The following is a 13,321-nucleotide window of genomic DNA, read 5'->3' as shown; positions in this document are numbered from 1 at the left end:
CTGGCTGTGTGCAAAAGCAAAAGAGTTATAACAGCAGTTATTTATAGCTTCATGGAGATAATGATAATGATGATGATGAAAATGATGGTTGTTACCGTTTATTGAGGGGCTTCCTCCATGGCACAGCGGTAAAGAATCTGCCTGCAATGCAGGAGCCACAAGAGATGAAGGTTTGATCCCTGAGTGGGGAAGATCCCCTGGAGGAAGGCATGGAAGCCGACTCCCGTGTTCTTGCCTGGAGAATCCCACGGACAGAGGAGTCTGGCAGCTACAGTCCAAAGGGTCGCAAAGAGTTGGACACGATTGAAGTGACTTAGCACACATGTACGTTCATTGAAGGTCTCCTGTGTGCCAGGCAATATGCCAAGTGCCTCTCATTTCAGCAATGTCCTAAGAGGGTATCCATTTATCCCCATGTTAGAGGTGAGCAGAGTGAATCAGACAGAGGAAAAACTGACTCACCCAGAGTCACAGACATTGAGTGAAAAGGAAGCGATGACCAATTAAATCCAGAGAGACTTTTCTAAAAACCAGTGCATTTTCCTCTTGCAACACTTTGAAATCAGGCTACCTGGGTTTAAATTCCACCTCTACCAGTAACTAATCTCTGGTCAGACTACTACTTAACCTCTCTGAGCCACGGTTTCCTCATGAGCAAGATGGAGACAAGAGTACTTCCTTCCTAGGGATGCTGTGTGGGTGCAAGGAGAGAATTGCCCATGAGAGCTCAGCTCAGTGCCCCTCAAGCCATCCTTGTGCACTGCCTCCCAGCGCCCCAGGCAGTACCTGCTTCTCTCCAACTACAGCCACTCACTGCGGCCCCCAGCCCTCTTTCCTTCCAGGAAATATGCTGTTGCATATTTCCCAGCTGTTCAGACACACTCCGTGGAGACGATCTCAGACCTACTTCTCTTGGCGGTTTCATGCTTCTAAGTTTCTTTGCCTCTTTCCCATGATCCAGACTAATCCGTCCTAATATTGCTCTCTAGTCTATTGCCGGTGACTTAGCCAAGATGACAGCATTTTAAATGTGATAGTCATGACAGTTTAGTCAAAGAAAAAGAGAAACAGAGACAGATAGTCATTTTCAGACTGTATTCAACTGCAGAGCAAACAGAGCCCTGAAATTACCATGACTTAAGTAAGACAAAATCTTACCTCCCTCACATAAAAGAGGTTTTTTGTTTTGGTTTGGTTTTATTTTGTTTTATTTATTTGTCTGTCTTAACTGTGGTGTGAGGGATCTTCGGTCTTTGTTACAGCACGCAGGATCTTTCAGTCCTGGCACCTTTACTTGTGGCACGTGAACTCTTAGTTCACGTGCTAATGTGGGAGCTAATTCCCTGATCAGGAATAGAACCTGGGCCCCTTGCATTGGGAAGGCAGAATCTTAGCCACTGGACCCCCAGGGAAGTCCCGAGAGGTTTACTTTGTGGAAGATGTACTGGTCATCCAGTACCCAGGTTCCTTCTGTCTTTTAATCCCCTATCCTTAGTGTTTGCTTCTGTCTGCAGGGTTTCCTCATGCTCACACAATGGCTACTGGCACTGCAACCATTGTAGCTAAGTTCCAGGCAGCAGGAAGGAAGAGAGGAAAAAGGGACCAAAGGACAAATGCCACCCTGCTGTGTTTACTTCCTTTGTCAGGTTTTCCTAGAAGTTCCTCCCAGTGATCTCCTCTTGTACGTCATTGGCTTGTCCTATCTCCAGGAGAGCTGGAAGAGGTAGTTTTGTTTGTTGTTGTTTTGATGACTTTTTGTCTAGGTATTTGATGTTCAGGATAACTTGGTCTGTTTCCAAGGAAGCTCAGGAAATGGATATTGGCACTTCGGGCCTTTGGGAGAAAGGACAAGAGGTAGGCAAAGAAAACCAGCAAACGCTGACACCTACTCTTTGTCAGGCACTGTCCTCAAGGAGTCTGTAGTCTAATAGGAAAAGCAGACAAGGAATAGGTAATGGAACATATAGCATGGCAAGTGCAACAGTGGGGAGCACATAGGCATGGGGAGCTGTGGGGGCGCAGAGGAGGCACTTGACCTGGCCTGGACTTGGAGCAGGGAGGAAGCAGCAGTATTGAATGGTCAACAGCTGACAGTTTCTCCCAGACCTTAGAATCAGCAAGTGAAGAAAGGGAGGACATGCTGCAGGAAGGGGCAAAATCATAGAATTCTGAGGGATGGAGAGATACAAATGAATGACTGGGTGAGTGGTCAGAGATAAAACCCAGATCTTAGAGGACCTGATTGCCATGGGGAAGAGTCTGGGCTTCATCCTGAGAGCAGTGGGAAGCCATTGAAGGGTTTGGAACACTCTGATGGGAATGAATCTGCCTTTCAGAAGAGCCCTGTGACAGCAAGGTGGACAATGGATTGAGGAGGAGAAAGATGAGATAGGAAGCTACTCAGAGGAATAGAGGCAATGAATGATGGTTTCTGGCTAGGGTGGTAGCAACAGGAAGTCAGTCTAGTGACATTTAGAAAGTACTTGATATCACTTTGTGATCAGTTAATGATGAAGGGGGTGAAGCAGACAAAAGCAGTCACTCCATTTCACAGGTGAAATGAATTGTATTTTGCCACTGTGAGGACTCCTGAATAGCATACTTATCTGTGTCCAAAGAAAAACTCTAGGCTGTGTCTTCTTCCAGCTCAAACATCTGCTAGGTGCGTGTGCGCTATTCGCCCCAACTTCAGAAATGCCACGTAAATTTCACAAAGGAGCCAGAGAGAACAAAACCTGAAGCAGATAAAGCCACTTCTCTAATTGTGAGTCAGTTATTCTGTGTCTTTATCACAGCCTCAGTAGCATCTTTCTGCCATCTGATTAAAAGGAACCCTTGAACCAGCTGTCCTTTTTGGGCTGAGTCATTCAGAAAGGAGAGAAATCCATCTGAAACTTCTGATCTCAGAGATGAAATCCTAACTTGGCAAATCTCCCATTGTTAGGCATTGCAATTAGCAAATGACCCAGGGCCGGTAAAGAGATGTTCAGATGTGATTTAGTAAGAGCGTGGTTGCAGTAAGCACTCAGAATATGTTTGCAATCAATTTGCCGTATACACAATATGCTACCAGAGCAATCTTTTGTGTATGCAGTTGACCTTTTTTCTGGCAATCTTGTCCTGTAAAGAAGAGTGAAATCCTCCATTGCAAATCACAGGCGCTCAGGAATTGGCTCTAATTTGCATGCTGACAAAGATATTAACTTGAGGGGGGTGGGTGTTGATAATACAACATGTCCTTTTGTCTGAAAGGTAGTTCAAAATCTGTGTTGTGACTACAGTTGACTGAAGTTCAATTACTGTAATAAATGTATTCCAAATTTCATCTCAATTGCATTTGCATTTTAATGAATGATTCTCACCTTCTTGTCAATTTGGCAGCCAGGCTAGATTTATTAAGTTATTGTATAAACAGGGCATTCTAATGCGGGAATTTAAATGCAAAATATTTGCTCGGCCACATTTGAACTGGGGCTGCGTTATTAATTCGTCTGCAGGGGTTGCCTCAAAATTCAAGAATTTAAGGACTGTGTTTCAGATACCTCCATTCCATCATGTTTGCCCTGTCCTCCTCTGAAATCGATCTGTCTGGGTGGGCTGACAAAGCAAGACGTGAGCCAGCCAGATAAAGTGGGCTCTCTAAGCGTTCAGACTCCACAAGCTGGGAAGAAACTGATTTATTTGCTATTATTTGAAAACAGTAAAATTTGTTAAGTGAAAATTTCCCACGTAGGCAATTCCCTTCTGGGAGAGCAGGACATTCCTGAAATCAGATTGCCAAGAGTGTTTGTTCATCTTAATGTCATTCCGCCTTCCCCGTCGAAGCTCTCCTGGCTTTATAGTCCCATATTTCTTGCAGGCAGAGACAGAAAATGTGAGTGAAAACCAGCTGGATGCAGAGCCATAATACCATTAAAAGTTGTGTTGTTGTTGTTGTTTTTAAGTACATCTGGACTGTTAATTTTTAACAAAGCAATTTGCAGTGGTTAATCCCATGCCCCCCATAATAGAAAGGTTGAACGTGAGTTTCTCTCCCTGTCTCCTAATTCCAGTACTCCACAGCTTCCTGCCAGGCCCGTGTGAAAAGAACAGAGGCTATCTGTTTTAAATGACCATCAGTTTCTTCAAGGCTCTGGGGATGGAGGCTGATTCAGGTAATGGGAGACTCAGAAGAGCAGAGTGCCCTCAGAGAGTGAGAAATGGCTGCCACAGCTATGCTCGAAGAACTTGCTGAGATGAATCGACTGCTAGTGTGGGTCAAAGTTTTATTTCAAACTTGTACCAAGGGAATCAGGCTTCTAATAAAGCCAGTTTGAAGATTTCTTTCTGCAAGAGTTTTGTTGTTTTTTTAATAAAAGGAATAGGACAGCTAAACCAGTGTGCCTCAAACTTCTATATGTATATGAGTCATCTAGGGGTCCTGTGAAAATGCAGACCCTTATTCAAGAGGTCTGAGGGGACACCCAAGATTCTGCCTTTCTAACAAGCTCCTGGGTGTTGCTGATGCTGCTGGTCCAGGGACCATACTTTGAGTAGCAAGAAGCTAGATAGCATCACTCAAGGGTGGAATGGCTCGGTAAAGATTACCAGTCGTGTTACAAGGCTGACGGGCCAGGTGTGTGGGTAAATCTAACAACCAGAAAGGACTATTGATCTCATAGAAAATACCAGAAAATTGCACAGCTTATCAGATATGCTATCAATAGATACTTCTCTGAGGGGGCTGTTGATTACCTTATGCCCTAAGTTCTGTGCCACATCATCTCTTCTCAGGTCTGAGACATTATTTTCTCAGTGCCATATTTTGTCATATCTAATAGGCACTTTTTTCACATTTTAACATCTCTGTACGGGACATACAACATACAGTCATGTCCTAATTGACTTTTCATGGGTTTTTCCTTCTTTTGGTTCATAAAATGACGTCATGTCTTATAACAAATGATGTATCTGTCAGCTATTTTCACCACAATGCTGTGTAACAAGCTACCCTGAAACTCAGTGATTTTCAGTAAGTATTTCTTCCTTGCTTATACATCTGTGGGATAACTAATTTGGTTGACTTAGGCTGAGATCAGCTGGTTCAGATCTGTTCCATAACTTTTTTATTCTTCTGGGGTCAACGAAATAGTGGGTTTTGTTCTTGTCATGGACCCAACTGAGCAAGCTTATTTCAAGCTTCTGTTCAAGTCATACCTATAACATCCCATTGGCCACAGAAGTCACATGGTGAAGCTCAAAATCAGGATGCTGGGTGTACATTCCACCCTTGAATGTAGGGAAGCGGGGAAGAGGGGACGGAGGGAGTATCTGGTGAACAATGACCTAATCTGCTGCAGGTGGTGACTTGGATTGGATTAAACATGGCCTAAAGAAGGAACATGTACGCCACCAGTTTCTCTTCTGAGGGCCTACAGGTGAACCCTGTGCAATAAGAACAGCCCAGAGATACATAAACTTGAAGCTTTAAAGCTCTCTACTGAATAGTCTGGTGTTTGCAGCATATGCAGGTGGAGAGAGAAATCCCAGAATCAGCCCTGGGGGTTCCCAACCGTTGCTTGCTACTTTCCAGCCACTATGACCCTCATTGTTCACTTAACTCTTCCTTCTGTTTTCTTAACAGCAGATCACATCACCCTCTCAGGACTGCTCAATGAGTTGACAGTAGTAATCATAGTACCCCATCATTGAGTCCTAGGTACGAGACACTACACTAAGCTCTTTACATCCGCTGTCTCATTTAACCCTCCCAGCAGCCCTTGGAGGCAGGAATGACTTTTTTCCTCATTTGGAGGTGGAGAGACTGTGGTTCAGAGAACTTTAAAATCTGCCTAAGCAGGTAGCAGAGACCCACCCCATCCAGAGGCTGCCCCTCCAAGCCTCAGCACCGCATCCACTGGCTCTCAGGTCAGAAAGGTGTTTGGAGGGAAACCCGCCCCTTCAGTCTGACTCAACTGAGCCCCAGGAGACTATTCCTATTGTCACACTGCATGTTTTTCATTCATCAGCTCACACAGACTCCCGTACAGAGAACGTATGTCCCTTAAATGTAAAAACCTTCTCCACTGCATCAGTGAAGAGGAAGTGGCTTTGGATGGAGGAAACTTTCCATTCTATAATCTGCTTCTTCCTCTGCTTGCCTGATGCAGTTAATTATTTGCCTCCCCATCACTCCTGTTGCAATGTTAGCCGGGGGAGTTTTACATTGTGGGAAGCAGTGAGCAGGAGGCACTGGGTGAGCGGACTTAAAGGCGGAAACTGCTCTTCCCTGCAAATACCTCCCTTCCCGCAAATAGCCTAGTAATCAGCAATAATGATGAAGAAAATAGAGGGAACATGCAAGGGAATTAAACAAGAATTTGATAAAATATTAAGCAGTTTTAAATGGGCTTCCACAGCAGCAGGGGTGCACTTCACAGCACGTGGAATGAACAGCCCACAGTCCTGAAGTGCCCAGAATAGGCTGGTGGGTCTGACCTGAGGGCCCAGATACTTCCCCCCCACCATCACCACAGACACACACACACACACACACACACACACACTACCCCCGGCCACCTCTATTCATCTCTCAACCAGTTCTTTCCAGAGGATCTAACAGCTGGGAGTCTGGCTGCCTTGCTTGACAGAAGCTGCAATTCTACCAGAAAACTTGCTAGATTCCTCAAACTGGCCACCACCAACTCCCCTAGTCTCTTCTGGGAGTTCACCAGTAAGACAGGCATTCTTCAATACCCACATCCAGAGGTGTATTGCAGACTTGGCTTTTCACAGTGTCCTCCTTATTCAGATCCTTGAAAGAAATCTCTTCCTCTTCCACCTGGAATGGCTAGCCATTACCCAAACAGCTTTTCAGTGTCTCATGGTCATTGGGAATCACATGAGGGATTGTGTTTCCCTCTTTGCATTGGCTTCTAGGATGCTCAGGGCCAAATCTGTGTACTAGCTCGTGTGTCATGAGATTTGATACTTGTCTTACCTGATCTTGTTTTCTTATTCATCACGTCTCCTGCCCTTCTCACTTTTTAAATTGTCTGCCCCTAATCCTTTTTGGAATAAGGGCATAAACAAGTCAAATAAATTTCTTGCCAAACTCTTAATCTCTACTTTAGTAGAAATGAGGTAACTTAGATGTAGAGGTGGAGTCTGTGAATTCTTTGAAGATGCGTCCTTCACTGTAATGCCAGTGCTTGAACAGAACTTGACACGTTGTAACTGCCTAGCACAGACTCTGAGGCAAAACAGTGTCGGCTCAGGGCTTGGCACATGATACTCAAGCCCCTTTTGTTTGCTGTGGTGTGGACCATCAGCCTGTCACTTATAAAATTTATAAGAATTTTGTTAAACCTTCGCAGTCAAAGAAAACAAAGAGTTAGGCTGTTCCACGTGTAGGTTTAAATATGTGATCATACTGTACTTCGTTTGCTAGGGCTACCGTAAGAAAGGACTATAAACTTGGTGGCTTAAACAACAGAAATGTGTCGTCTCAGTTCTGGAGGCTAGAAGTGCAAGATCAAGGGATCAGCAGGGTGGGTGTCTTCTGACTCCTGAGAGAGAAACTCTGTTCCATGCCGCTCTCCTAGCTTCTGGTGGCTTGCTGGCCATCTTTGGCATTCCTTGGCCTGCAGAAGCGTCCAGGCCTTCACTGACCATGCGGTGGAAATGGCACTAACCCTTCCACCAGCCCTGTCTCTCACTCTCCCTGGTCCCTGCTTCAGGCCTCCCAGTACTTAGCGTGTCACCTGCAGTTCACTGCTTTGTTTCGTGTCTGTCTCCACCCCCTGGAATAGGAGCTTTGTGAGGACCAGGATGCTGTGAGCTGTTTTGTTTGCTGCTGAATCTCAGCATCTAGAGTAGCTCCTGGTGCACAGTGGGTATTCAGTACATCTTTGTTGAATAGTTAATAATGATGCAACTGTTTAGGCAAACACACACATTTGAAACTGGGTGTGAATTAGTGCTATGACGGGTCTGACTTCACTGTTTTAAAATTTATTTCCAGTTGAAGGATAATCGCTTTACAATATTGCTTTGCTTTCTCGTTCTAAGGAGATTGGCTTGCCTTTTTGGAGGTCTGGGGTCTTCAGCTGTCATTTAGAAGTGGTTCTGTTGGAGTTGTTCCATATTCTGATGAGTTTGTGGGGAGGCAGGTGATCTCCTCATCTTACTCTCCACCATCTTTTCCATTCTTCTGACTTCATTGTGTGACCATTGATGCTTTTGAGCTGCCCAACCCCCCTTCTCTCTGCCCCACATCGAGGGTGAGCATTATAATAAGAAACCCAAGGTGCTCCTTGTTTGTTGCTGGAGAGACGTTCAGTCCCCACACAAAGGACACGTCACCCCAGCCCTACTCCCACAAAACCCTAAGCCACCCCTGCTCTGCCCAGAAAGCCTCACAATGTGAGTTGTGTCATTTCATACCTTTGTGCTGGGTGTATGGTGGCAGTCTTGACCTCTGAACCAAATTCTGAGCAAAGAGGCTCCATGAAGTAACATAATCATGAAACAGCGTTTGCTGTCATGCCAGCCCCAGCTCCCAGATTAGCTCTGCATTTGCTTTGTTTGTGCCACATCAAGAAAATCCTCTTTTGTGGAATTGAAGGGTTGCACATGGTTAGGGTTTTCCTATCAACTTATCTGGCAATCTCAGGGTGCTCTTTGATGAGTGGGTTCAGAAGCTTGAAAGTGAAACAGAGGAGCATTTTTGTTTCAAATGTGAATTCCACCTCACATCAACTGCTTGCATCCCTAAACTTAAAAGCCCAAATGGACAATTCAGGGCCAGTTATGTATAATCTGGCTTCACAGTCATTTGGTTTTGCGCAGTTTTATGCATGAGGAACCTGAGAGATTATTTTGCTGTGACAAGAACGTGGCTGGACAGATGACACCTGATCCTCGCCTGCCAAATTTTTGTGAAAATTTCAAATTGTTCCTATGAGATAGATGCTATGATTAACCCCATTTTAGAGATTAAGAATGTGGCATGTAGCGTAGAAATTCAGAAAAGTGTACGAGTTGAGAAGCAGGGTCTACACTTAGGAAAAGATTGCCAGTGACCTTCCAGTGACATACGTGTATGGAACTCAAATACCACATGTCGAGGAATCTAAGACAAACCATGACAAACAAAACAAATAAAAATACTGCCAATTAAATCGGTCCTCAAGGGTGTGAATTGTTATTCTCATTTCATAGTACCTAGCAGAGTGCCTAGCACATAGCAGGCACTCAGTAAGTATTTGTTGAGTGGTGGAACCAAAACCTAGAGAGGTTAGATAATTTGTTCAAGGTCTTTGGTAGGAGGTGGTCTTTGGTAGAATTCAAGCTTAGGGTAAGTAACTCTGTGACTTTGGAATTCTAAAGACAGGAAGTCTCCTGCTACTGGGCCTGAGAGTGTCCTTCAGTTAACTGTCAGTCCCAAGATAGTAAGACATTGCCTTGATAGCCAGCCCATCTTCCTCCCTCTTTCTTTTCTTCAGCACCTTAATTCAGTGGGTGAAGATTGGCCGTGGATACTTCACCATCCTGAAGGAGGAGAGTGCCTTGAAAAAGAGGCAACAACAACTGGAGAAACTAAAAGAGGAAGAAAGAAATAAATTCCAACCAGCCAAAAGGCTGTCAGATATCCAGTATGGGGATTTGGTTCTGCCGTAAGTAGACCTCTGTCCCTGCAGCCCCTGTGGCCTTGGAAAGGACCATTGAGAAGGAACACTGGCTGGTTGGGTTGAGGGGTGGCAGCTGTCTCGCATGGGAAGCCCCTTCTTAGGCTGGTGTCTGATGACTTCTTTCAATCTGACTCAACCTACTTCGCCAGCCTCACCTTCAGATATTCAGTGATCTTCTACTACACATGTCCGTTCTAGTATCCAGAGCCAAGAGCTAACCAAGAAATCTTGCAGGTCCCCAGATATGCTTCTTTCCCTTTTCTTCCAAGGTTTATCCCTACCTCTAGGCGTTTTCTTGTGCTGTTCCCTGGGCCTTAAATGCTGTTCCCTACTACATCCTCTCCCAACTAAAGTCCTACTTATCCCTTATCCTTACAAGCTCAGCTTAAATGCCATCCTCTCCTGCAGCTTCCCGGATTTCAGCCCCACCACCTCCAAAATCCATTCTGGACTCTCTTGAGTTCCATACTGTGTTTGTATGCTACTTTGTTTCATTACAGATCAATATCCCTGTTCTAGACCTTCTCCTGAAACCTGAGATCCTAGTGTCCACCCAAAGCAAGTGAACCAAAAAAGAAAAAAGTTAGTTGTGGTTTGTTGAATACAGTAGCCTCCGTCTTTTTGTAAACATCTCTCCTCTCGTTTGGAGAGGACCATCAACAGACTGGAACATTATGAAATACCCAATCATGTAACAATAACAATCATGCTAATAATCACAATTTATAATGGGTGTCTGTCTACCATGTGCTTTGTGCACATCTTTCTGTCAAATTTTCAAAATGTTCCTATGAGATAGATCTCCCATTTTAGAGATTAGGAAATGGCAACCTACTCCATTACTCTTGCCTGGGAAATCCCATGGACAGAGGAGCCTGGTAGGTTACAGTCCATGGGATCTCAAAATGTCAGACACAACTGAGCGACTTCACTTTCTTTTCACTTTTAGAGATTAGGAATGAGGCTTAGAGATGCTCTCATAATTCCCATTATTGAATTATGGAAAGCATCCCCTAAGTCCCAAACTGAGTAACACCAACATTCATGGATTTTGCCATTCTGCAGAAACAAGCTCCAGGGATACTTCGCTTGGGCAGAGCGAGCAAGGCATAAATCAGGGATGGGAAGGAAATGCTACAGCAGGAAGAGAGGAAGTGTTGGGTTGGCCCCAGTTTTCCATAAGGTGTTATGGGAAAAACCTGAATGAACTTTTGATCAACCCAATATATGTGATAGAAATGGCCTGCCACTGTACCCACTGTCCTGTTAAAGCAATGGGCTCAGCCCTGGCTCCACATCAGTCACCTGGGTGCTTCTCAGACCCATTACATCAGACTTTCTGGGGGTGTGGACATAGCCTTTTTCAAAGCTTCCCTCAAGAATTCCCATGTGGAGCCAAGGTTGAGAGTTACTGTGCCAGAGTTGGCTTTAGGAACCCAAGTTGCCATGCTGGTGCCTAAGAAGGAAATGGGATCCCCAGCAGATAGTCCCTTTCTTCTGTACCACTTCCCAAATTCTGTTCTTCACAATCTTTCCGACCCAAAGATCGAACCCTCATCTCTTGTGTCTCCTGCATTGGCACGTGGATTCTTTACCACTCCACTGGAGAGCCCTCTTATTAACATAAAGAAATATGAATGTGTGCCTCTTAAAAGCAATAGTCCTGTCAGTGGAATCGCACAGTACGGGACCTTTCTGTGTCTGGCTTCTTTCACTTAGCATAAAGTTTTGAGGTTCATCCCAAACAGAAAGCAGACTGGTGGTTACCAAGGGTTGAGGAAGTGGGGCAGATAGAGAGTGGCTGCTTACTGGGTGCAGTGTCTCCTTTGGGGCTGATGAAAGTATTTTGGCACTAGATTCAGGTGATGGTTGTACAACCACTGGCTCAAATGCCATTGAATTGCAACCTTTGAAACAGTCCATTTTATGTTATGTAAATTTCAACTGAAGGGGGAATAAAGGGAGTTCTCGTCTGGGAGGCCCTGGAGCCGGGGTGGGGGTCAGGCCGGACACTAGTGGTTGCCAGTCCTCTTAAAGCTTGAGGTTCCCTGTGACTGTTGGGAACCCTGAGTGTGGACCACGAGGGGCTGGTATAGTTCCAGTCATCTTCCCCCTGAAAGTGTGGCCCTTGGGAACCACACTTATTGTAAGGAAGGTCTCCCTCCTCTTTGATTCCTTATTTGTACAGACTTTTGTTTTCCATCCCCCTTGCCTTGTGAAACTGTCAGAAGGAAAGTTAACCTTTCATAGCTTGACGAACATCCTTAGGACCAAAGCAGCACTCAGGCTGCCTCACCTTTCTAGTGGTCTCCAGTCTCACTCCAGTTTTGGCTAAGAGATTCCCACTTTGCTGTCAGCTCTTTGACACTTCATTAAAAAGAATATTTTGTCCAACAGTTTTGGTTATTTATAAGCAAAGGGTTGGTCTAAATAAACTAGCCCACCATTTGTGCATTTATTTAAGAGGAGAGAAAATATCTGTGACTTACAGCCCCCGCCCCCATACCTTCCAGGGAGTGAGCATCCCAAGGAGAAGCTGCCTTTGGCGAGCAAAGGGTATTCAGATGAACACACAGATACAGAGGAAGAGCACAAAGGCTTCCCGGATAGATAGAATGGGGACATTCAGCAGACAGGCCAAGGGTGTGAGGAGAAGGGACCCTTGGGAAGAGAGAAGAGTGAAAGGGCAGCCATCACAGGGTGAGAACAGAGATATCTAATGAGGGTTTTTATAAGGTTTTGCCTCAGAGTATGACATGTAAGGCCTTCCCTGGTGGCTCAGTGGTAAAGAATCCACCTGCAATGCAGGAGATTGAGGAGATATGGGTTCAATCCCTGGGTCAGGAAGATACCCTGGAGGAGAGCATGACAACTCACTCCAATATTCTTGCCTGGAGAATCCCATAGATAGAGGAGCCCAGTGGGCCACAGCCCATAGGATCACAAAGAGCTGGACACGACTGAAATGACTTAAGCACGCATGCGTGAGAAATGTAAATCTATTTCTTGGTTTCCCCACAAGATCTTCAGTAAAATATTCATGGCCCCTTAGTGCATTGTAGTCTTAGACCTTTATCTTGGCTCCCCAGTAAGTGTAGGGGTGAGAAAGGGGGACAGTCTCGACCCTGTCCCAGTCTCATTGTACAGCCAACCGTTTAGGTATTGAAGACCTACTGTATGCAGGCCTTCTGATGGCACAAAGATGTGAAAAGGGTGGAGGAACAGCCCCCACCACACATGATGCTGCAGCACAGCGCCACGGGGTGCACCCAAGGCTCCCTGAAGTATGCCTGGGGGAGAGGAGAACACGCCTCCCATGTGCTTCTCCTTGGCTCTCATGCCGTGATCACACTCACACTTCTGACACAGATGTGTGGGCTTTTCCCCCACACCAAGCAAATGTCTGTGACACCAGTGGGGTATCCCGCCATCCTGTTCAGTTCTGATGCTTCCCACATCAGAGCCCACAGGTTAAGGGTTCACTCCCACAAGGTGACCCCCCACATCAGATACCAGTCACTAGCCCCAGGTTATCACCTGACCAGCCAGCTATAAATCAGGGTTCTCATGACCTCCTCTTTGAGTCTGATCATTTTCTAGAGTGGCTCACAGAACTCAGGGATACACCGACTTACATTTTCCTATTTCAG

General features: G+C 45.4%; 1 protein-coding gene across 9 annotated transcripts in view; it reads left to right on the top strand.

Annotated features, from left to right (window-relative positions):
* CCDC60 (coiled-coil domain containing 60) overlaps positions 1-13,321 on the top strand; it is a 176,796-nt gene that overhangs the window by 109,690 nt on the left and 53,785 nt on the right. For 6 of the 9 annotated variants that reach the window (XR_009730381.1, XR_009730379.1, XR_009730380.1 and 3 more), the window contains exon 3: positions 9,486-9,656. The exons of 1 other annotated variant lie outside the window; for it this stretch is intronic. Coding sequence is in view for 3 of the 8 variants with exons in the window: in XM_061384841.1 (XP_061240825.1) it covers positions 9,486-9,656 (171 nt within the window). In the remaining 5 variants the exon portion in view is untranslated. Of the gene's footprint in view, positions 1-9,485; positions 9,657-13,321 lie in introns of those variants that run through there. 2 more of the 9 variants (XM_061384842.1, XM_061384843.1) reach the window with 2 other exon arrangements.

This window comes from Bos javanicus, chromosome 17, assembly GCF_032452875.1.
Source record: "Bos javanicus breed banteng chromosome 17, ARS-OSU_banteng_1.0, whole genome shotgun sequence".
Taxonomy (NCBI): domain Eukaryota; kingdom Metazoa; phylum Chordata; class Mammalia; order Artiodactyla; family Bovidae; genus Bos; species Bos javanicus.
This window is presented reverse-complemented; position numbering and strand designations above follow the sequence as displayed.